Raw genomic sequence first — 26,295 nt, 5'->3', positions numbered from 1 at the left:
GAGTTTCACATGTTTAATGACCGGGCTGTACTTGGGAAGCAGGAACAATGAAAGATGAGCAGACTGTCCCAGGTGGTGGAGGAGAGTGGCTTTGTAGGCATCAGCCACATTTGTGTAGATGTGATCCAAGGTTTTATGTCCCCTTGTGCTGCATGAGACATTTTGGTACAATCTTGGAAGCACAGTATGTAGGTTGCAATGATTGAAGTCCCCAGCAATAATAACGGCCCCGTCTGGATGCAATATCTGCAGTTTGCTAATAGTGGCAATGAGGTCTCTCATGGCTACTTTAGCATTTGCATCCAGTGGTAATTAATAATAATTTACTCTAATTTAAGCAAGAAGTGAAACATTTATTCTATGCAAAAAGTACTAGCCTTTTAGGTTCTTAAAAAATGTCATAAATATTCATAGTTGCTGAACGTGCTGGGCAGTTTTTATTTTCAAAATGTTATCCAGATCAAATTCACAAGGCACGCAGTGCTCCGTATGCTGTAGGCAGGACAGAAACTAAATCCAGGAATGATTGTCTGAACACAAAAATAGGACTACAAGACAGGACTAAAGGTGGCAGTGCGGGTACATCGCAAGGCTCAGTGTCTTACCAGATTTTGCAAAATAGTGTTAATTTATCTGGTTGTTTCCTGTGTGTTCAGCCTATTCAACTATGTGAACTTGACATACAGCAAACAGACACTCGGACACTGACTATCGGTGCACCAACATAGTTTTGTTGCTGTAGAATCATTGTCTACAGCAGCTATCACAGCAGCTATCATACTCCTACATGGATTAAAAAGTTCACAAACAGTATAGCAAGCTGTTCTTACACACAATGGAGGATACCCAAAAGCAGGACACAGACTCAGAATGAGATAGATTTATTGTTGAATTATTGACTGTAGCTTTGATGAGATGATGGACCGCAGGTCTGTAGACTGAACAGTGAACGGGAAAGTGAGAGGAACACCATGCCCACACGTAGGTATACACACACACACACACACACACACAGACACAGACAACAGGAGGAGCACAAGAGACGCAGGGGAGAGGGAAACACAGCCACGACAGCTGTTTGTATGTCAAAAAACAACCCCTTTTCACATCTTCATAGTTCTTGATCAATGTTTGCCTACCCACTTTTTGTAACTCTTAACAGAAACCAGATATTCACTTAACTGAGTGTTATCCATTATTTCCAAGAGAGCAATCTTATTTACGTGTTTTTACAAAAAGAACATTTATGAATGATGCATTTCTGTTACATGATCTAAATGAAAACATTATCTTTATGCTTTTCTGGAACCAAGTATAAAGCAAGGCATAAATAATTGGATTGATGGAGGAATTTATATAGAAGAGAAAAGTTATACTCTCACTAAGCTCAGCATTTGTGTCATAATTTCTCTTTTCACCTGCCACAGAATAGATATAAAGAGGTACCAAACATGCCAGAAAAACAGCCACAAGTATCCCAAGTACTTTTGCAGCTTTTCTCTCAGACTTTGTAGACTGTATCTGGTTTCCTTGCTCCTGTAAATGGTTTTCTTTGTTGACTTTGTTGATGGCTTTTGCATGTCTCCTAGCGATGACAAAAACTTTTGAATACAATATTATTATAATAGAACATGGAACAAGAAACACAACCAGGAAATCAAACATGGAGCATACCTGCCCGATTTCATCATCTGCGTTGTAAAAACACTGTCCTGGACACATGTGCAAGTTAGTTAGACTGTCATTAATGTACAATAGAATAAAGTTGTAAACAACAGAGAAAAGCCAGATGAGGAGCACTAGTGTGAACATTACATTCAGTGAGATTGTCTTGTAGTAGAAAAAGGGGTTATTAAGCGCCAAATACCGGTCCACTGCTATAAGAGTCACATTATTAATTGACACGCATGTAAGCTGGAATGAGAAAAATATATAGAGCATACAAACAGCTTCTCCAAATATCCAGCATGATTCTATTAACATTATCAACTGTAATGGCATTACGAACAATCCAACAAGAAAATCAGATACAGCCAAAGAGAGAATCAAGATATTAGTAGGTGTTTGGAGCCGCTTGAAATGACAAACAGAGATGATGACAAGCAGGTTTCCACACACTGTTATTAGAACAACAGCACTTGTGGTCATATACATTAGTGCATACACTGCAGCAGAAAAAGATTGAACCGGGCAGGAGAACTTGTCACAAAGCTCAGTCAGGTTATCCTCTTCAAAATTCATGGATATAAAAGGTTTTCTCTGTTCAATGTGATGTGAAACTCTTCAATAAAGAAATTCTTCCCTACTGAGGTGTATCCTCATAAGAGAAGTCTAAAGAACTGGGGAGGTCTGAGGATGGTTTAGTGCTTTATTTATTCCAGTTCTAGATGTGCCCTCCCCTTCAGAGGGATGTGCCAAATGTCAGGAAACCAATCACAGGCTTTACATTTTGCTGTGTTGGTTAAATAATTTTGGTGTTTTGCTTCAAAGCCTTTAAACTAGCTTAACATATCTGTCTCTATTGTCGGGCAGACACTGTGCAGCTTTCAGAAGGAAAAGGACATTTGTTAACCTTGGACATGTGTTCTCTCTTTATAGCCCAGGCCTCCCTGCGTTCAGCACCAATGCACACCGAGGCAGAAACCACTCGCTGTAACACCTAACAGATGCCAGGCTCGATGTTTTAGTGCAGCAACCCCCAGATTATTTGGTCAAATGCTGATAACGTTTAATTGCGAGGAAGACTAGATCACCTTGGGAGGTTAGTTTCCCTGTAAGAATGGAATTCAGATCATGCCACAGGCCCCATCTGCATTGCTCCACTCGGGCACAAACTATGTAGAACAAAAGAGGAATGAAACTAACCATACAATATTATCACTTAAATACGCATATCGAGTCATAACTGTTCGTATAGTTCGTAAATGCATGGTAAAATTTAAAAATAACCAGGAGCCAAGTCACAAGCAGCTAACTGTATGACCATCGGTGTAACTGTGCTGTTTTTAATGATAAAGAGACCATATTTTATCTTGTTCAGGAACAGAAAATGTAATTTTACTATTCTTTAATGGGAAAAATTTATGTAAAAGTTATCAACCGAGCTCAAATTAATACATCCCAAATTCCAAGGAGTGTCTCCTCCCTTCAGGCAGAGAAACCCCCAAAAGGATAGCAGCACCTGATTTCCAATTTATTCAACATTAAATTTATTCTGTACCGTTTGAATTTGATCATTGTAATAAAGGTGTACGTTTGTATTCCTACTCTTTGAGTATGTAATAAGTTATTTCCAAGTTACTGAATGTGGTGATCCAGGAACTTAGTTAGCTAGAAGTATTTAATTCGAAGAGTATTATTGTACTCGCTACTTTAATGCTGTTGTTTATTATATGTACGGCTAATGAAGAGGTGTTCAGAATAATTTCTAGGTTCAGTGTTCAGAGCGCTGAGCTATAAATAGAGTTTTTCAGAATATCTGTAATTTCACTGGGTCCAGGTTCCAAAATAAGGTTATGGTTACAGCTAAGTGATATTAGTATTAAGTCTAATATTCACAGTGAACCATTAACCAGATTTTCCTCATACCATTGGCACAACACTGTCCAAATGGTTTTCAAAGGACAGAAGTATCACATGGTTCTGCTAAATCTAGACTAACTGCAAACCAAGGAATCATAACTTCCAGATTGGGACCGGCACCTCTTTGATTGGACCCGGCACCTCCTTTGTAAATAAATTTTGTGTGATATGTAAGGGATGATGTGCAGTGTGCTGGTCATTATTGCGAAATAAACCTTGACAGGATGTGCAGGACCTGTCAAGTTACCTGTTTTTTGCTTGATTTTCAACATTTCCGACGTCTCATGTATGCGAGACTAAACCCTGTGGTTCTTCTTAAATCTCATGGATTTTCAAATTCAATAGCATAGAATGATAATTTCAAGTCCAAAAGACTAACTGCTTTGTAGTGTGAGTGAAAGACTGCCGTGTTCGCACTGTGCTGCTCACTACTTCTGCGTAGCAGTCAGTCAACGTTTCAATTTTCAGCAGGTCAGTGCCTTCGTCACTGTGACTGACATGAACATGGCCCTGTTTATGAAATTCCAGCCACACAAATGTAACAATATGCTGACAGTAGGGTACTAGACTCGTAGTGTTGCGACCCTCCTTCCTTTTGAACAACCATGGAGTTGGGGTAGCCTGCTGTGAAACAGCCCAAATATTACTAAATTTTCTACCTAAGGAACTGTCCAGTTTCCTTGTACTGAGACGAGCTGTTTATCAGACTTCTATGCATTCTGTAGAATTTGCAAGCAAGATATTAAAATATTTAAAACAAAGCATATAGCCAATTTCAAAGCATATAGCCAATCTCCATGACTGCTGATTACTTCCCTAGGTTCTGTGACCTAAAGAGCATTGCTTCCTATTGCTTCAATAATTCCACACTGGCTTTGATTTTTGAAATCTTGACCTCATTCAGGTAAAGCCATCTAGAAAGTTCATCCTTTGTGGGAATATTGTTTATGTCTAAAGGCATGGTCTTCTGTATGTACACCACAGGCAATACAATGAAGTTATTTCTTTACTTATGGTTCACAGCAGGATGTTGGTTTTTCTTCCTTGATCCACCAGATCTGCTTGGCCTGTTGCTATCCACTGAGCTAACCACCTGAGATGTTATCTGCTTAATCTGGATTTGTTTTGAAATCAGAAGAGGCAACACCAGCACTAATGAGCAACTCGGGGTTTTCTGATATAGAAATTCATCTAGTGATATTGGAAAGAGAGGCATCAACTTCATTTTTTATCCTCCTCATTTGACATTTGTGAATAAGACACATGGAGAGCACTGAATTCCTTTAGCATTGTGACAGAGGGCTCGGTCTCTCTCGCCTCCCCCCCCAAACTAACCATTTTTCCGTAGTTGTACTTTGTTCGTTCGTGTTTGTGTCCTGTTACGTGTACGTCATTGATACATATCTATAATACACATATTCCAATAACATATTGCGTTAGCTTCGAGGGTGCACACTCGAAGCACGCAGCAGGTTACCCGGTTTCATACACACAAACATTTCCAATTCACGTTCACAATCTTACAGTTTAAAACACCCCACAAACACCCCAATTATGCTTAAATGTTTGTTAGCGTCTTTACTGTTTGTTTTACCGTCACCGTTCTTATGTTACACACACACACACAATTACCCAGTTAAATGTTTGTCCCGTCTTTATTATACATATCGCTTTGTTTGAATGTTCGTATTGCGGTGTAATGTTTGTTGGATTGTCGTGTCTCCCTCTGTTTTCTCTGTTTGTCCGTCTGTTTGGTTATCTGTTTGGTTACAGTAGCATGGGACTACCGGTGCAGGAGAGGACCAAACAGAACCGTAGGAACACGAGTTCATTTATTTGGTTTGGCTGGAGTGGCGCCTGTGTGATGCACACGGGGGAAGGGGCCACTCCAGCGAAAAGGGGTTTTTACGTGAAAATGGAACGATCGGCCGTTACTAGCCAGAACTAGTAAAAGATAAAACAGTATGGTAGAGTGTGAATTTGTGTTTTGTGATTGTGTATATGTACAGGGGATAATTAATGGCTATTGTATTCTTAACTTAATGGAGTGAATGTGGTATGTTCTGGGGGAGGGGCTTATGAGTGAAAAGAGGGTTTCAGTCATTGTATGTTGAGGGAGTCAGGAGTACAAAGAGTAGCTGTGTTGGAGTGAGTTGAAGTTAAGAAACTGAAACTGAAACTGAAAGTAGCGATTTGTTTGTTTATTTGTTTGTTTGTTTATTTGGTTGTTTGTTTATTTGGTTGTTTGTTTATTTGTTTGTTTGTTTATTTGGTTGTTTGTTTATTTGGTTGTTTGTTTATTTGTGTGTTTGTTTATTTGTGTGTTTGTTTATTTGTGTGTTTGTTTATTTGTGTGTTTGTTTATTTGTGTGTTTGTTTGTTTGTTTGTTTGTTTGTTTGTTTATCTATGTTTTTTTGGTTTGTTTGTTTGTTTTTTTGTGTGTAAATATATATACATTTTTTTCCCTGTACATATTTGCCGTTTTGGACTTTTTTTTTTCCTTCTCCACTTTTCTTCACTTTGGTTGGGACTGTTTTTTTGTTGCATTGTAAATAAAACACCTTGCACTTACGTGCTATTTGTGGCAGAGCCATTTTTTTTGTTTATTTTTGGTGCGTTTTGGGCAACCCAAACCCCGGTTCGGCTTCACCCTACCACGAGCATTTAATTTAATTTTGCTATATTTGCTTTCATCGGGTGAGATGCAACATTTTGCTGGCTACAAGCATGCAACCATGCTTGCTCATTCACGTCTTTCTCAGGTATACCCAAAGGTAACTCTGAATTGTATTCTGCTATTGTCATGGTTTTCAGAAGAGGCTGGATGCATGTGCAGCAGTCTCATTTTTATTAGAAATAATGAAAAGGAACAAAGGACTCAAAAAGGATTTGAAACAGGATTCACAACACAGGATTCTTGACAAGATTTACCGTAAATTAAAAATTCACCTCAATTCCATATCCAGAACAAAGGGATAACCAGGAGTATTTATACACAATACTCACAGATGCATACTCCTAACAGCCTGTTGCAGGACCACAAAGGTACACCTGTAAGACAGTATCCTATTGGGGTGTGACTGGCCTAGAAGGGGTCTTGCACGCCTGGCTGGCCTAGAAGGGGTCTCCTCTCTTTGTGGTCCTTCTCAAGATTTCTCCTATTTTTCCCTAACGTCTGGGTTTTTTGAGGAGTTTTTTCTTGCCTGCTTTGAGGATCAAGTCAGGGGGTGCCACCCTGCTCTGTTCTGTTGTAATCCTGTGGGCATGTAAAGCCCTTTGAGACTGTAAACAGTGATATTGGGCTCTAAATAAACTTAAACTTAAACGTGTGACACAGGTCTCAAAATATCACCACAATACACTTAGTTAAACAATTCATAGTGGAGGACCCAAATAAATCACATATTAATACATTTAATCAAAGTCAAGTATCACACATACACAGCAGGCTAGATATAACACAGCACCCTTGTAAAACAAACAAACAAAAAAACTATGGCTTCCACACCTGTAAGGGTGACCCCCACAGTTTATACCCAGTGTTGGCCCATGTGGAGGCCTGATTTAACTAGGGGGAACTACTAGTCTTCAAGAAACCTTTACAGAATAATGACAATAATAAGAATAATTAAAATAGCTAGCGATAAGAAGTATAAGTGTAAGAAATATGAGAAGTGATAAGAAAAAAAACAAATAGTATCACTATCACGGAATATTTTCACAACCCTGAAGAGCTCACTCACAGACTGTATGCAACAATGTTTTAGCACAAATCGATTGCATACTTCCCATAAATTATAAAATGTCATACACACATATACAAACCCAGACATCAGAACTCGTAACTAATTTTAAATGGAACACTCAGATTTCAAGATGGGAAGATGAGTGGCAGCACCTTGTTGCCGTAGCCACCTTAAACCACCTTAAAACACAAACAAATGAATACCCTTGTTCTTAAAAAGTTGGATCATGCATCAGATCACTAATAGCACCATGAGATCTACCCAATTCATAACTTAGAAAAAAGTTAGAGGTGAAAGAAAGTTGAAAGAAGAATAAATAAATGAATAGATAGATAGATAGATAGATAGATAGATAGATAGATAGATAGATAGATAGATAGATAGATAGATAGATAGATAGATAAAAAGACACTACTCAGGTGGAGGTACTGGAGAGGCTGCCGCTCGCGACAGCGCCGGAGTCTGACAAACACAAACTTACACCGACACAAAACTACACCAGCCATGTCCTAACTCTCTGATGGCACCAGATCTTGTAAGCATTGAATAGGTAAGCACTGAAATTCCATAAAAGTTTGTTGTCCTAGGTTAACAGTTGGATCAATCACAAGCAAACCATTCAATTTCACAAGAGGCACACCTCCAAGTGTTGCCTCTTGGTCCTAACGTCCCACAGTATTGTCGTAATAAACATATAAACATAAGTGAAGATGGGAATGAACTGTTTTAGATTCTAGACAACACAATTTGTTAAACAAACCATAAAAAACCATCTGAAAAAATATGCAAGTTTCTAAGCCTTTACTGTAGTGTGTTTAGTGTTGTTAAAGCTAGAATACTGTAATTGGTGGAGCTAAGTTATCTACCATGCCAAATGCTGTGAAGGAAGCTGGTTGATGATAGTCTAGGTGTGGTAAATGGCAGATGGCAGATCAAAAAGATTGGAACTGGAGTTCCGAAATTGGCAAATCAGATCTTGGTGAAAAGTTGAAGTGTATGGTAGAGGTAAAGAGAAAATGGTATGAAGTGAGATTGATTAGAGATGTGTAAAAAAATGGTGTATGTAAGACAGATTATAATACCAAGAGAAGGGGACTTGCTGCTTGTTAGCTGAGCCAAATGGGTGAGTGTTTTGCTGGTATTATTAAATACCACTTTTCCACTGCATGGTACCGGCTCGACTCGCCTCTACTCACTTTTTGGTAACTGGTACCTCATTTGTTTTCCACTGCAGTTAGTGCCCCCTTGATGTAGCCGGTGATGTTTGGATTTCGCACTACACCTTTGAAAGGGAAGCTAGATAACTTTGTTTGGCTACCAAGCCATGTTAGGTACTTGTTCAGCTCACATTTATTTACGTCTCCCCTCTGGTTTAATAATTTGCACCAACTGTAACTACAGACATGTAAGTCAAATATATATTTACTATTGCTTTACTTAGGCAGAATAAAAATGCTGTAGTTTAACTGCTGTTCCAAAATGCAGTTGAGAGCAGCCTTCGTTACCATAACTTATACTAACATAGAGTTAATGTTAGGAAACAGGCTAGATTTGCTAGCGACTGAAATAAACGCAAACACCAACCAGAGACTCTTAGGACTTTGTGACCAATCAGTAGTCTGCAGTGTTTACACGTCACCTTTTGGTATCGCCTCAGCTCATTTGGAACCTCGACAGAGGTAGAGATGAAACATATGGATAAATGCAGCTTAAGTTTTTCATATAGTTTGTTGTCATGGAGAGTTTATGTTTCAGTCTGTTTAAAGGACAATTGTTGTATGAAGCCTTCACAAGGAAAGCTAGTAAAGAAAATTTGAACAAGCCTACCCATGGCCTTATGCATGTACAAGACATTATTCACAGGTAAGGACGCTAAGTGTTAGGGTCTTTAAACTTAACTTTTACAGTCTGTTGAAATACATTACATTGACTTAGTTATTTTGAGGTTAGAACATAACAGGATAGATAATGAAATCAGTGCAAAGTTAGAAGATTTAGAAATGACATAGGTCAAAGTCAGAATGTGTGCCAGGAGGTTAGGAGGAAGGTATGCGCATGCATCCATGATCAGAATACTCTCCTCCCCCAAAATATGAACGTAAAGTGAATATTGTACATCAAAAGAGCCTCAATACAGTGAGGTTCTTTTAATGCCAAGTTATATGTGTCATTCATCAGATATATATCATTTCAGCTATGTTGCTTAACACAGTTCACATTCTTATCAACCAAATCTCTTTTCGAGAGATTGTCAGTGAAGAGCTGTTGCTGCCTTATTTTTTTAATGCATATTGTATACAACTATATTTGAAAAAGGCTTAATTTCAGAATAAACCAGCCTTTAAGGTCATAAAAATCATAACTTACAAATATTTGCATCCTATTTACATTATATGTTGTTAGTGGCAGCGGATATTTTTCAGGACTTCATCCAACAACACTAATACGTGAGGAATTGGCATTAAATATTTCACAGGTTAAAATTAATTTTGCACTTTTGCGAAACCATGGGTAGAACAAAGCATAGATTATTGGGTTGATGCAAGAATTTAGGTAAAAGAGAATGAAGATATTGTCCCTGATGTAAATAAAAGATGCAGCGGTTATGACACCACTTAACAAAGTGCAGACATAATATGGGACTAAACACAATAGAAAAACAGACACGATAATGCTGAGGACTTTGGCTGCTTTTCTCTCAGATCTTATAGAGTTTGTGAGATTTTTACTATGTGTTGCATTTCTTTGGGCAGTGAGCTCTCTGATGGTATTAATATGTCTCTTAGCAATGAAAAATATGCCCATGTATGAAATTACTATAACAGAACATGGAAAAATAAACACAATCACTAGATCAACAAGGGACCACATGTCATCTTGAGTATAAAGACATTCTCCAGAACATATCACCAAATCAGTGAAGTTTCCATTGCAATAAGCAAGAGCAAAATTGTAAAATAGTGAAAATATCCAGTTAAACAAAACTACAATGTAAATAAGATTTTGGGAGATTTCCTTTGAATAGATAAAAGGATTACTGAGAGCAAAATAACGATCTATGGCAATGAGAGCTATATTATATACAGACACACAAGTCAGGTGGAAAGAGAGATAATTAAATAGTTGACAGAATATCAGTCCAAAAAACCAGCATGACTCAATCAACCGAATGAAATATAACGGCATTAAAATTATACCCACAAGAAGGTCAGATGCAGCCAGAGAGAGGATGAGGATATTAGCTGGAGTGTGGAGCTGCTTGAAATGACCAACAGAGATGATGACAAGCAGGTTTCCACACATTGTAAACAGAACAACAGCTATCACAAGGATATACGATATCACATAGAGTGCAGTGGAAACAGACATCTCTGGGCAGAACATGGGGCAGTTGTCCGTCTTGTTAACATTCTCCAAATTTAGTGATACATTAGCTCCTTCTAAATGTGTCCAGTTAATCAAATACTTCATAGTCTATTCCTGTGGTGTCTGCAGCTAGATAGAGTAAGAGCACGCAAGGTCAGACGCACTGTCATTGAAAAGATGCTGTTAGGTGTATGTTTATATGACTTGTCTCAGTCTGTCCCGCCCCCACATTTGATTCTTCATGTTTTTTTCAAATAATCCTGAAAGTAGATGCACATGAAACCAGGTGTTCATATTGTCAGGTCTCTGTCTCTACTTCCCTGTCTCCTGGTCAGTCAGATTCAAGTTGGATCTGATTGGCAAACCACCTTGTTCCCCAATTATGGTGTGCACCTCTCCTTAATTTATTCCCTCATTGTGTCTGTGTATTTATACCAAAGTCTTATACTAGCTGTATGTGCTAAGCCTTGCCTTGTTGTTTAGTTTTCATTGCTCCTTGTTAGACTTTGTTCCTGTTAGCCTTGTTATTCGTTACCCAGTTAGCCCTGGTAGTCTTGTTTAGCCCTGTTCCATGTGTTAGCTCTCCAGTGTGTTGACCTTAGGTTATGCTTGACTTTGATCTTGTCTAGCCCCATGTAGCCAGTTTATTGTCCATCAGATCCTGACCATTTAGTGACCACATTTTCAGAAAACAATTTGGATAATAAAGATTGCCTGCACTGGCATCCAGTCTCCCCTCAGTTCGTGACTCGTATTGAGGGCTTTCTTTCTTTCTTTCTTTCTTTCTTTCTTTCTTTCTTTCACATAGACCAGTGAGTGTCTTTTATTGCAGCTTAAAACTTATTTCCCACTTTGCCTATGAATATAAGTCACAACAATTTGAGAAAACAGTATGTATTAATTATACTGATTATTATTTTGAGATTATTATTTTAATTAAATGTAAAAGGGATTCCAGGGGAAGACTTTGTTTTCAGTGGCATAGAGCTTTTCATCAGTTTTCTACATGAACAGTATTTGCCTCATCCTAGTCTTTAATCATTTTAATCATTTTAATCAAATGCTGCGACTTTTTAATTTGCCTCATTTTTCATGGAACTTAACATTCAAAGTTTAAAGTTAAATTGATTTGTAACTTGTACTGGAATTCAATGGATGGTTGTCACTTGGATATAAAATCAAGTGTCAGTGTGTCCATGTGTGTGTGTGCACGTGTGTTGAATATTGATAACTGAATATACTATTCCTCAACATCTTGAGAAGGTAGTAGTGGCAGGACGAATGAAGTGAACTAGCCAAGCTTTCAGTGAAACTATATTTATACAAACTAGTTGAAATCTCAGGCCTTTAGGCCATGGCTGGATGTATGGCTATGGCATAAAAGAAAGTACAGATACATGAATACTCAGGCATTGCTCATGCCTTAAGGTGTTCAAAATGCTAATGTCTTGGGGGTGTTGATGCTGCTCTGGAACCTAGTGATCCATGTTTTAGTACTGTGGTACAACCTGGCAAACTACAGAGAGAATAATCCATGTTCAGTGTGAGTGGAATTCCATATGATGACAGACATGCTTTTGCAGTTGCACAGATTTTATTGAAGGGTGATACATCAGACCTTATGAGTCTGTGCAAATCAGCAAAGCCCCCATGTCCTTTGTAGTAATGCTGCCATATCACCCAGCACCAGTCAGGACAAGTTTATGGTACTGTGATAAAAGTTCACAAATGTCTGTTTACACATAAAACTTTTCTTCAGGCACTGCAGAAACTGAGGTACTTTTGGATGTTTTTGTGAATTCTTCATGTTTAGAGACCTTTTATTCGAAACTAGGACTTTTATTTTGAAATAGCGCTTTTCTGCCGCATCCTCTTCATTTCGTTCTGATATGTCTCGGTTGTCGCTACTGGTGCATGAGTCACTAATGATGTAGGTTGCAATATTACTGCTATAAGTTTATGTAGCATAATTACTTGATTCTTTCTCTGTGTTTCAGGATGTTGCATCGTTTAGTTGATGTGAAATGTATTCATTGTGTTGCTGTCATGCTGGCAAAGACTCGTTTCAGTAATTAGCATGTTCCGAACTCACCCTGTATCACTGTGTACGTATTTTCAGTGTGTTATAATATTAATAGTGCTCACTGTAACAAATTCTGTTCAGTACTCATTCAGAGAGGATGCAGACTTCATTTACAGTCCTTAGTTAATATCGTATCAGTAACAAATCAGAGATGCATGTTTTGTTATATTTGTGTTTAATTTCAGAAACTGTAATGCACCACGTAATACGACTGGACCTGTAGTCCCTCTATCATTAAAGGGCTTTAATGAAACGGATGACTCTGTGCTCTCTGACCGGAGCCCTGCAGCGGTCAGTTATCCAAGAAACCAGTTCTAAAGGTCCAAACCCCAACAGATGTATTCACACTACATCTTTCATCTTGTTGAGATTGATGGCAAGACTGTTGTCAAGGCACCACACCATCCAAAACCTCAATACCATATGCAGTTTAATCATTTTGTAGATTAGTGAAATTACTTTATTTTTCTCAACAGGATTGATAATGTAGCTCAAGCCTCACCCACAATACGAACAGCAGTTTGGATTCTGTTCCTTTTTAGTTCATATACTGTATGGCAAAGAAATTAATCACAGGACTGTTTAGTGACAAATTTTAAGTCTATTTTTTTTTTTTTTTTTTTCAGTACAGTACAAGGACTCTGGCTGCTTTTCTCTCGGAAACTAAAGATGCCTTTTTTTTTTTTTTAATCAAATCTCTCATAGCCTACTGCAGTCTACAACTAGAGACTAGGTGTAACGACCTCGCCTCCTCCTTCGCCAGTCTCAGCCATTCCGCGATCAGCGTCGCCGGTCTACTAATCACCGGCCTGATCTCTCATCCCGCACACCTGCCTTCACTTAGTTTTCCCATCACACCTCTCCCTATTTAAACCCCTCTGTCGGATCAGTCAGTGCGAAGTCTACACTTCCCTGTGTCCTCTGAGCCGGTCCGTCTGTTTGTTGCATGTTTTATATTCGTGCTGACTTTGATCCTGAACTCTCCTTTTTGGCTTTGTAAAGCTCTTTTTGTTTATCTATTTGATTAAAATCCTGTTTTGCCCGCACTTGCGTCCCCTGCTTTGGTCTTGCCTGACACTAGTTAAGAGTTCAAATGGTCAGACAATCATTTATTCACCGTTCTGGCGGTAATTGCGAATTATTTAAGTTTAAATGATACAGTTAAATAACATTTATGGAAAAGAATTTACTTCTGTATTTTTTTTCTTCTTCATGTTAAGTAATGCTGACAATAACCCATTTTATACTTTCATTTAAGTGAATACCACTTTTTTTTTTTTTTTTTGATTATCAAGATTTTTTTTTTTTAAGTGCATTGCAAAATGTAATTCTTATTCACGCGAATCTGTCATCAACACAATGAGCAATTCACAAAAGGCATTAACATTTTCAGTGCTAATAATTTATTCTAAATAATACATAAGTTAGAAACAGTATACAGCGTACATTGTACAATTTTGTTCAACAGAGTGAATGTTTTTATTTTGGGTTGGTGGCATTGCAGAATTAGGAGCTCAGTTCCCACCCCACAGATGCTGAATATACATTTAAGACCCATAGCTGAATGGAACAGACTACAGAGCACTGGCAAAAGTAGAGCTGGATTTTGCAGCATCTCTATGGGTGGTTTAGGGTCTGCTGCAATTAATTAATTATACTTATATTTTACGCTAAAGCTTTATGTAAGCTTGGAGTAAATAAAACCATTCAACAGTTTGCAGCATTTAATCTCATAACCCATTAAATCTACTTTCTACAGCTACTTGTGTCACATTCAGTTACACTGCAGCTAAATATTATTTCTAACTTAGAGTGAGCTGCTTTAAAGCCAGGACTCTCAATTTTTTGTGCACAATAACAAGTATTGATCACAATTCAGTTTGTGAATGATCTCTGCATGACAGTCTCCAGGGTTAAATCCTGAATGGAGTTACTGTCTTCCAAAAAGCAACAGACCCAACCATCTCACTAAAAGAAACTATATGTTCATGCTAAACTTACTTATAGTGCAAATGGAAATATTACCATAACTGAGTTGTATTTTTGCTGCCAGCCCAGCTTTGACTGTGATAGCAAACTCTCTAACAGAGACATGACTACTATCTTATTATATTCTTGCTAATCAGAAGAACATATTTAATGCAGGGCAAACCGTTTGGCTGACTGCTTCACACTGTGGTGTGCATTAGCCAATATTATGTAAAAGGAGTTAAATACTGTTAGGATCACATTCATTGATACAGTCAAAAATATGAAAAGCATATTCCATTACATAAAGGACAATCATACTCTCACCCTGATGTTAGTGCAGATAAAGAAGCTCAGAACTCCCTCTGCTGGGGGAGCTATTTATTGGGGAATTCTGAACATGTTCAGAGGTGTCTGTCTTTGCTTCATGGATTTTTAAAACGAATTTATTGGCAGAGTTTCTATGTATACTGATCTATGCATGATGAGCCCATCACCAGGTGTTGATATAGGCGTTCCTATATATCAGTGAGGCTTGAATAACAATATAAATATCTAATAAAAACCACTGGAGTAACTTGATCTTTACAAACCCAGGTGCAAGAAAAGATTCTGCCCCCGTTCTGTTCCTAATCCTAATTTCAAGTCCCTGATGTCATACATGATAAATACTATGCTACTCTCCACTACTGCTACTGTGTGTAGCTATAGAGTAATTTGTCAATAAAGTTGTGCAAACCAAACAGCACTGGGCATGAGATGACAAGAAACGACAAATTTACTAATCTGAACACAAATGTGGCCACGAAAAAAGCTATGAATGCAGTAATAAACATTCAACAAAATGGGCAGCCATCAGCATGCCACATGTTAAACCCCACAGAATTTGTGCAACCTGCGCTAGGGAAAGTAGCACATGACATACGGATATTAAGAAATAAAACAAGCAGCAACATAAGACCGAAAAATGTCAGTCTGATATGAAACACAGCAAATAATCATCCGGCAGAGCGTAAGCACACTCACAACAATGTCAGGTGTGTCACAGGTGTCACAGGTGAAGTGAGGTGGCAATACCTGGCGTTGGGACTATGCACAAATGCGACAAACAAACCTAGATCAGCTTACTTGGTCAGTATGTCTGGACATCTGATTAGCCTTGCCTTGAGTGAAATCCACCCATCCGCAAGATGAGAGGCCTCTGTCCGTACTTCTGCCCATACCAACAATAATCTTCAGTGGCTTGATCAATGTCTCACTCCCAAACACAATTATACCTGATACAGGATATAATTATTGCTTTACACCAAATGAGGGTCCATTGTAGTTCTGGATATGAGGTCCTGAAATCATGAAGACAGAGGGGACTTGTGGGTTGGTTGATCTTGAAACAAGAACAGATGGCAGGAAAGAAGTGGTGAAGTGTTGACTTCAGCTATCTCAGGAGAACAAGGTAAGTATGTAGCTGTCACTTTTTATTGAAATCAGAGAGTGAGGCCAGTGAATAGCTTTGTAGAAGTCGTTAAAGCGCTTAAAATAAACCACAGATGTAAAAGTGTTAAAATAACCATGTTCGTCCCTGGATATGGTCACCGATTGCACACAGAGTTACATTAGTCTGAATTTCTGAGGCAGCCTATAGACACAGAAATGATTGTTTATCATTAAAACATGTTGCCGCTCTATGAGGAAATGACCCTATGATGAATTCTACTTTGGCAAAAGTAACAGAGACAATCGTAAGATAAAAATGTTTGTGAATAAAGAGGTTAACAGTTCAGTGCCAACTTTAAGGGTGTGAGATGAAACACAAAGGCAAGATATTTTAACATTTATTTTCATGTCTATTTCCTGGAAACTTCTTAAAAATCTACAAATTGCCTTTTGTACATGATAACACAACAACAACACAGTATATATAATACATTTCAACTGGTAAGAAAATTAAATAAACAACATTGCAAAATGTGTAAATCCCCAAAACACTGGTGTTTGAAAAGCATGCATGACGCATAAGCAAAGTGGCACAGGTAATTTACAACCAGCCCAACTTTTGAGTCTACATTTTGGAAATAATGAGGATAACAGATATGTGAATGCATCTGGCATCAACGTTTAACATTTATAAAACAGTTGTATGTGTGACGGGAAAGTTTGATTTGTTAAGCCAGCCAAGAAATAGTAAGCATGAAAGTGCATACAAAGTGTACTTCAAAGGAGAGGAAAATTAAACCTTTTGTTCTACTTGTGAGACTAGTGCAAGAGGTCCAGTCACTGCAGGAGCAGTCACATGTGCAATGTTAACATATTCTCGTATACTGTTTATGCATTTTAGACAGCCTGAGTATGTAGCTGGATTTCTTGTATGGTTCGTTGACCCGTGAATGGAGAACTAAAATGTCATATGGTTGGACAGTTAAATGATAATAAGGTTGGGATGAAGTCCTAAATTGATAATTATTAATTAGCTAGCTAATGTTACACGGTCAACAGCTACTCTGAATCATATGAAGTATTTTAGCTGATGGAACAATGCATAGCAGCTTTGGAATATAAGTATTTAAGTGTCAAAAGCACAGACATGATGAGATGTACTTCTGGATTCAGTTTTCATTTTCTCTGCCTTCCTCCCATGCTTTATCCTTGGTGTGCCATGGTGCTATGCTTTTGGGCCATGTCATGACACATTGCATGTGGCCATCAAATAACACAACAATTTGACTGAATCCATGCCACCTCAAAATGTTCTTATCTTTATAAAATAAATATTCTATTAATAAAATATTACTAGTGGCAATTGTTATTTTTAAAAGCTGTGTAGACAAGAACATTATTTGCGTTAATCATAATGGGTGTAGAATGTAGATAGTAGGCAGCATCTACCAATCAGATCAGCTATTTCGTTCGTTTCTCTGTTTTAATTCATACTGCACGTTGCTCCAGTTATTTTAAATACAACATTGTTTAACAACAACAGAAACAGAACTAACACCTGGGGGTGTTCCAGAAAGCAGGCAAGTGGAGGAGCCCTATGGCTTCATTCTCCTTGCAAAACAAAGCCACAGGACTCTTCTATTAGGAGGTTTACTACAACACTAATACCGCTTTCTGGAACAGCCCCCCCTCCCCTGCTGATATCTCCCATAGACTTGCAAATCCAAACATGAAGGATATTTTCACCAGATTTAGTAGGTATAATAATGTTTCTCAGCTCAGTTCCAGAGGGTCCACCAGACAGCCCACTGTAGTTATTGCCTGTCACCATCCTGTTTGGTTCCAGGTTCCGAGAGCTCAGTAATCAATAGACAAGTTGAATCAGGTGTGGCAGTGCAGGACTAGACCAAAAATGTGAGGTACTGAACCACAGCTTCGTTGACTCAGTGATACTGTTTTGTTTTTTTCTTTTTTTCAGGACATTATCCAAGCACATTAATGAGGGTGGAATCCATGTTAAATATTTTACATGTTAATATAAGTTTTATGCTTCTCTGAAAACATGGGTAAAACAAAGCATAGATTATTGGATTGATGCATGAGTTTAAATAAATAAGAATCAAAACATAGTTTATTACATCATAAAATGATTTGGTTCTTATGACACCAGTTAAAAAACTGCAGACATAATATGGTACTAAACACCCTAGAAAGACAGAAACTAGAATGCCAAGGACTTTAGCTGCTTTTCTCTCAGATCTCATGGAGTCTGTAACATTTTTTATTTTCCCTTTGTGTCTTAGAGTATCAAGTCCTCTAATGGCATAAATATGTCTCCTAGCAATGAAAAAAAATGCTTGTGTATAAAAATATCATCACAGCACATGGGAAAATGAACACAATCAGTAAATCAACCAGAAACCACTCCTCATTTTGGGAAAAAAGACATTCTCCGGGACACATTGTTAAATTTGTGAAATTTCCACTAAAATAAAGAAGACTGAAATTGTAGAAGAGTGAAAACAACCAGTTAAATAAAACCACAGAGTAAATAACGCTTTGTGAAACTTTCTTTGAATAGAGAAATGGATTGCTCAATGCAAAATAACGATCTATAGAAATTAGAGCAACATTATGTACTGACACACTTGTTAGATGGTAAGACAAAAAATTGAATATGTGACAGAATATAAATCCAAACAACCAGCATGATTCAATTAACCAAGTGAAATGTAATGGCATCAAAATTGCTCCTACAAGAAAATCACATACAGCCAGAGAGAGGATGAGGACATTAGTGGGTGTATGAAGCTTCTTAAAGTGACAAACAGAGATGATGACGAGTAAGTTTCCACAAACTGTAAGCAGAACCACACACATAGCAAACACATACAATGACACAAGCACAGTAGTGGAAACAGATTTTTCAAGGCAGAACACTGGGCAATCAAAGGTTTGGTTAACATTCTCAAGACTGTAACCAGCAGCTTCTTGTGTACATGTCCAATTCATCACACTCTTCATTATTTAGCTCTGTGATGTCTATCAGACAGAAGATATCAGTACAAAGTGTCAAAAACACACTGTCAGGTGTAAGTTTATATATACTATATCTCAGACAGCACCTCCCACATATTTGACAGACACATCATTTCGGATGGCCCATATTTAGCTGACATGAAAGCAAATATGAACATAATCTGAAAGGAGGCATTCTGTTTTCCCTCCTTTTCTACAGACCATTGTCCGTATTAAAGAGGAACTCACTGTAGCAAGCTGGTGTTAATTATATTTTTAAACTGAAACAAACACACAACAGGCTTACTTGCCCCTGCATCGGCACACTGAGTGTGGTATAAACTAGGAATTGATGAACAGTGTATGTTACCAGTTCTTTCGTATGCGCTATTTACAGTGATTGATATTGAAAGACACTGCACTGACTAAATAACCAATTAACAGTGTGACTCTGGAAGATTTCTAATATATGTTAAGAACCTGCCAAAGTCACTGATAAAATTTGCCTAGAAATAAAATTAGTTTTATTTCAAAACTCTGCTGAAATGTCACTGAAACAAGATGGTGGCGCCCAGTGGAGTGCAGCTACTCTAACAGGAAGAAAGCGAAAAGAAAGTGAATGAAACGAAGACAAAAACAAAATGAAACGAAAATGCCACCAAAGAAAGCCAGTAATGCAGTTGAGGAAGAGTTGGAGGAGATCAGAAAATCTCTGAACTTCATGTCAGATGAGCTGAGGAAGGTGGCTAAAGAACAAACTGTGCTACTTGATCTGATGAACGGAGTCAAACAACTGAAGAATCTTGTTAAAGAGAACAAAAAAATAATTGATGGCCTAGAGCCAAGAACTGATGACCTAGAACAAGAATGGAGGATCTAATCATAAACAGACTGGATAGCACACATCAAACTTATGCCAGTTCTATGGCCAGAGGTAAAGACGAGGAGGAAGCCCCGACAGAGGAACTACAAACGCCTGAATCTTGCCTACTTGTGCTGATAACTTGGAATATTTCCATTTGGAGATGCTGACGGCTGTGGATTTTGTGGACATGGGTTTGGATTGTGTGGGGGAGCATCTGTATGGATCATTATATAAATAAATGATGGATCTAAATGAGAACTACCCACACAGCAAACACTTGAAAAAAGATGGTGATAAGACAACTCTGCCTGACATCTTAATAATGTTGAAACTTGGCTGAAAAGTGAAAGGTGAAAAGCCATCTTTTTCAGTTGAAAAGAGACATCTACAAAAAGAAGTCCGTCTACGTCTAAATTTGGTTGCAAAAAGAAGTATTTTTCAGACTGTTTCCACGACTTGAATTTATCCTAATTTCAACCATGAATTCATGATTATATATTACATTCATTTTATTCATTATATTATATTATGTTCGTACTTACTCTCAAAATAAGACTATTGACAAAAAAGTACCAATAAAACATTTATTTACACATCAGATACACCCTCCAGACTGTCCAGGGGCATGTTATATGTACAATAAAAAAAAAGAACATATTTGCTGCCTTCTGCACAGTATGTCAAGTAGTGCAAAAACAAACAAATGAATCAACAAACAACTAAAAGTCTTCTCCTCCTCCATGCCCACCTCCGACTTTTGAATTTTGAGTGACCAATCAGTCAAAGCAAGCGAGTCTTGTGTTCTGTACTGCTATCACCAGAAATTCATATCCTGTGGTTGTGTGTGTGTGTGTGTGTGTGTGTGTGTGTGTGTGTGTCATGAAGCAGCTGCAGCGGGAAAATACATTCTTACAGATAAATTTTGTATTAAAGAGCAGTAACGCCACAAGTTATTTGTATGGCATATTTTAAACATATTTATATAAATATATTTAAATTTTTGAACAGCAGTGATTATGTTCAAAAATGTTCAGAAAGACTACTTTGGGTGTAGTGTACACAACACAACACACAGGGGCGGATTTAGGCATGGTCAGCCGCCCAGGGTGGCATCTTGCTGGGGGCGGCACAGGGTGCCCGCACAAAAGAATTCGAGATGGTGACATTTGCACGATCAATTTTCTATTGCACTTCATGTCAGTGATATCATGTCATGGAGTGGGTCAATTAAACAGCGCACTTCTAACTTTGTACAGTACTAAATCAATTAGTAAAATCAGGCACACTACGAAATGCTACCAAATAAAGCACAATTCATTCATAATACTGTGAGTATATAGTTTCGCAAACATATTTTTTTCCTTGATGGTGTGAAATCGTTAAGAATAATATAAAACCTGTATTTAGGGAGCTGGAATCGGGACTTTTGGCTCACAGAATTTCTAAGTTAATCAACACCGTCCATGTTATGTCAAAAGACGGAGACAGAAGTTAACCACTACAGTGGAAACCTAGCTTGCTTCTAATGTACAGTTTCGTTGATTTGTGCAGGTAGATATATTTCTATGTTGGGGGTGGGGCCACCTGGCTTTCTCTAGCTGAAAAAGGGGGTTTGGGCTGTGGAGGGAGTTTTCCCAGGGCGTCATTCAAGCTAGAACCGCTGCTGGTAACACAACACACGTTTTCACTGAAATATAATTCCCCACTTGCTGGAATGTGATCTTATTTTCATGGCTGTATTAGGCCTATATGTGGTCTGAGACAGACATCCATCTTGGGCTAAATTTGGACCAAATCAGACAGACTAAACACAGCCCAATTTTTGACGACTAATTTTGGGCTAAATAAAGGTCATGATGGGCTGACTAGATGTAGCCCAAAAAACAACTGCCATGGACGTCTGGTGCTTGGTGGGTATTTGTTCCCATTCAGAGACACTGATGAGGAGAAGTTTGTAGACATTGTCAAGGACTGTGTGGGTGATCATTTATACAGATCATATAGTAAGTATGAAAATTTGAACTTTGAAACTTCTCTGTAGGAGAGTGAAAATGATATTGACTCGGAAATCCACTTCTACAACAACATCAACAACAATTGTGAATACTACACAGATGAAAAATTCAACAGTAATGTAAGAATGGAATGTGCTCTATCAATAACACACTGCAACAGTGGAAGCCTTTATAGAAACTTCCCTAAAATCAAAGATTATTTGCGTCAGTTAAATAAATTTAATGCAATCGCTGTATCTGAGACTTGGCTTGATAATAAGAAAGTTTATGATGTGGGACTGGAAGGATATGAGTTCTCACTCACTCACTCACTCATTATCTAAGCCGCTTATCCTGATTAGGGTCGCGGGGGGTGCTGGAGCCTATCCCAGCGCTCATAGGGCAAAAGGTTCGGGAAACACCCTGGACAGGTCGCCAGACCACAGTCGTTAGCTGATGGCTTGGCCTTTCAAATGCTAATAACAGTCAGTGGTCTGGGTGGGACTGGGTACAGAAGCCTGCCCCCCTTCCTGGCTGTAACTTTCTATCAGTTAGCCTATAAGTGATATTTAGGCTATATTTTGATAACCACACAAACTTGTTAGGTGTTGCATGGTGTATAATACAGCAGTGGTAGGCCCATATAACCTTTAATGTCATTGCACTGTCGTGCAGCTAAATTAAGATGGATTCTTCAAATGGAGCATACAAAAACACACTGAAAACATAATTTAAAAAAAGTCTAAATGAGAGGTTCATTAATTACATATTTGATGGTTATGCAACTGTCCTTTACTTGGGGTCAAAGGTACAGGGTGACCAGATGCAAACAGACCAAATGGGGAACAAGTAGTAAGTTTGTGTGGGACAATGTGGGACATGCTACTAATGCTGAGAGATGATGTAAAACTTAGAGATAATGTCAGTCTAACTGAATAAGAAACACTTGTATACACTTGTATTGATAGACATCCAGCCATTACAGGCCAATGCATGGTTAGGTGTTGCATGGTGTATAATACAGCAGTGTTAGGCCCAGCGCTTAACTGTACTGCGGTAACAAGATATATAAACTGGTAGATACAATCAGAAATCGAATGACTAAACGGAACTAACATGGCATTTCTCTAGTTTAACAATGTGACTTACATTCAGAATAGTAACACATTTGTGATATTAACATCAAATCTTCATGTGTGACAAAACATACCGTGTAATGTTGAAATTAGCAAACACAGTTGGTACAGTGAGAAATTTCTAGCTAACGTAACTAACATTGCTATTTCAGGAGTAATGCGGCATGCGAAGCACATACCCAAATAGCAACCACAGACTGAAACATTCTACATGTCTCGCAATCACACCAAAACACTTCAAAACATGTACATAAGAATTCCGACAGTGTTTCATAAAAGGATAAAGTTACTTTTCCGTACCTGTGAATCAATGAAGAGAGACGACATTCTTTAGTGTCTAACTATAGCCAGCGCCATTTTATTTTTGAACTGCGCGAGCTTAGAGCTTGAAGCTATGTCTCCCTAGCTGACCCACAGGAGTGCGGAACGCCACCTACTGTCTGGATGATATCACTCCCTGAGAATATAACCTCTTCAAAAGACAATTAGAATAGCTCCGATTATCACAAAAAAATTAGGGGGGTATCTGTTATTAAATGAAATTATAAATAGAGGCAATTTCTCAATCCTCTACACTCTCCCCTGCTTTAAGTGATGTCTCCAGACATCTAGAACTAAACTAACAAATGAGGTGTTGTGTATAGTCTGAGTTCGAAAGTCAGCTATCCAGTTATTGTAATTGTCTTTCAAGGGTCTGTGGGCTGTTTAAAAGTATCTGTCAGGGTTTGTGAGTGATTGTCAAGTCTCATGTTCGTGTGAGTCCTTTGTCGACATTTAATAAGCCCACATAGCTGGTCTCATGGAGTAGCAGGCTTCAGGGAATGCAGGATAGGCCGGCCCAGGGTAAGGCATACACAGAAACACGGAATTTGCTCCTGCCTTCCAGGGGTGATATGAAGGCTGTCCCAGATGTTCATATGTGAACATTTCCCGAGGTGTTACAGCTCGAGTGGACCTCCTCACAGGCTGTTCCTCTTCACTCATTGGCTTTGTGTCAGATTCAGCCTTTTCTCCCAGCACCGGTGGACTCCCAACATCCTCACCGGCATCCCCTTCATGGTCTTCCTAGACTTCCACAGAAACAGGTGGATCATGTAGTGTTGGTGCTTGTGCTGACTCTGGCACGACAAATGGTGTGAGTACCTTTTGCTGCTGTACTCCACTTGGTTCAGCGACTGGTCTCACCGGCTGGAATTCAGGTGCTACGGCTCTGAGTTTACCTTGTGGTCCAAGTTGGGGTGCAACTGTTCTTGGTTCAGAGACCGGCAAAGGTCGAAGGCGATAGAAGTATTCTTCTTCTTCGGCAGAATCATCGGAACTCTCCTTGTCTGTGCCTCCGCTATTTGTTTTTCTGTGACTCTGTCTTTGGGGTTTCCTTCGCACAGGACAGGTATGCTCATTTTGTTCGACTGGTAAGTCATTAGCCAGGAGTAGGTGGTTACGGTGTAGTACGCGAAGGGTTCTGTCTCCCACTTCTGCTTGGATTCTATAAACAGGCCCATCTCCAACTCTTAACTCTGTGCACTCTTTCTTCCCAGAATGCACGAAGCTTGCCTGGGCCACCCCTCTCCGACAGATTTCGAACAAGCACACGTTCTCCTGGCTGGAGCACAATACCTTTAACACCCCGATCATAGTACTTTTTCCCTTTTGCTGAGGATTTCTGACTATTTTCAGAGGCGATCTTATAGGCCTCCTGCATCCGAGAAGCCCATTTCTGTGCATATTCCTGTCGGGTCTGCACCTCTTGTTCAGGCTTGAGGTCAAAAATCAAGTCAATGGGCAAGCGTGGAGGTCTTCCATAGAGGAGAAAGAAAGGTGAATAGCCTGTTGCCTCATGTCTTGTACAATTGTATGCATGGACAATGTGTGGCAGATGATCCTTCCATTGAGATTTCTTCTCCTCTTGAAGAGTACGGAGCATCTGCAGAAGTGTTCTATTTAGGCGCTCAACCGGATTCCCCTGCGGGTGATAGGGGGTCGTTCGAGAATGGGAAATTCCAGCCAGCTGCTGGAGTCGCTGGAACAAACCATTCTCGAATTCCCGGCCCTGGTCATGATGTAGCCTTTCTGGGTACCCAAAACAAGGAATGAAGTCATGGAATATCTTCTCGGCTGCAGTTTTGCCAGACTTGTTTTTAGTCGGATAGGCTTGTGCAAAACGGGTAAAATGATCTACAAGGACCAAGATATACTCATAGCCTCCTCTACTTGGTTCCAGGTGGAGGTAGTCAACAAAGATGAGCTCAAAGGGGGAACTGGTTGAAATGGAGCCCATGGGAGGGTAGGTCGCTTCTGCTTAATACATGGGCACTGACGGATGACATAATCTTCAATCTCTTGTTGCATGAAGGGCCAATAAAACCTCTCCCTCGCCAGATGGATAACCTTATCAGCCCCCACATGGCCCATGTTGTCGTGTAGTTGTTGTAGCACAGTTGACTTCAGCTTACTGGGGAGAACCAGTTGTTTACGTTGTCCCACCTGCCTGTACAAAAGTCCTTTGTCCAGTCTAAGTCTGTTCCATTCGTGTACTAACCGCCGCGTCTCTCGCCCCATGTGTCGCTTGTCTTTATCTGTAGGGTTCCATCCCCTCCTCTTCAGTGCGATCACTTCAAAAATGGCTGTATCCTCTTTCTGGGCAGCTCTGATGTCATCTGGCGTGATCACCGGCACGCTCTCAGGAGGCACATCCTCATCACCTAAACGCAACTGTAGCATGGCACCCATGGAATGTCCTTGTCTGGCATAGCTTTGCCTCCCTGCCATATGGCAGAAACTACATCTGGAGGCATGACTTCAGTGTACTCCCATATGTGTTCCTGCAGCTTCACGGGGTACCATGACAAGGTGTCCGCATCTGTATTGGCTTTGCCTGGCCTGTATTTTATGGTGAAGTGAAAATCAGCCAACTCACCCGCCCAGCGATGACCGACAGCATTTAGTTTAGCTGTGCTTAGAACATAAGTAAGGGGATTGTTGTCCGTGTACACAGTGAATGTAGGCGCATAGTAAAGGTAATCTCTGAATTTATCGCATATCGCCCACTTCAGAGCGAGAAACTCAAGCTTGCCGGAATGGAGATGGCAATTTTTCTCGGCG

The 26,295-nt window shown here is 39.1% G+C and overlaps 2 protein-coding genes and 1 pseudogene across 2 annotated transcripts; all 3 read right to left on the bottom strand.

The window, feature by feature from the left end:
* Positions 1-1,215: 1,215 nt before the first annotated feature.
* LOC115819376 (trace amine-associated receptor 13c-like) lies at positions 1,216-2,241 on the bottom strand. Its single transcript, XM_030782933.1, has one exon. It carries the CDS (start codon positions 2,239-2,241, stop codon positions 1,216-1,218), a length of 1,026 nt encoding a protein of 341 aa, XP_030638793.1.
* A 7,515-nt stretch (positions 2,242-9,756) lies between these two features.
* LOC115819375 (trace amine-associated receptor 13c-like) lies at positions 9,757-10,800 on the bottom strand. The gene has a single exon (XM_030782932.1). It carries the CDS (start codon positions 10,798-10,800, stop codon positions 9,757-9,759), a length of 1,044 nt encoding a protein of 347 aa, XP_030638792.1.
* A 7,362-nt stretch (positions 10,801-18,162) lies between these two features.
* Positions 18,163-19,204, bottom strand: LOC115819374 (trace amine-associated receptor 13c-like; annotated as a pseudogene).
* Between the last annotated feature and the right edge of the window lie 7,091 nt (positions 19,205-26,295).

This window comes from Chanos chanos, chromosome 8, assembly GCF_902362185.1.
Source record: "Chanos chanos chromosome 8, fChaCha1.1, whole genome shotgun sequence".
Classification (NCBI taxonomy): Eukaryota; Metazoa; Chordata; class Actinopteri; order Gonorynchiformes; family Chanidae; genus Chanos; species Chanos chanos.
Note: the sequence above shows the minus strand (reverse complement) of the source record. Positions and strands in the feature narration are given on the sequence as shown.

Excerpts from the sequence above, each read along its gene's own strand:
- LOC115819376 (XM_030782933.1), bottom strand. The coding sequence starts at position 2,241 with ATGAATTTTGAAGAGGATAACCTGACTGAGCTTTGTGACAAGTTCTCC.
- LOC115819375 (XM_030782932.1), bottom strand. The coding sequence starts at position 10,800 with ATGAAGTATTTGATTAACTGGACACATTTAGAAGGAGCTAATGTATCA.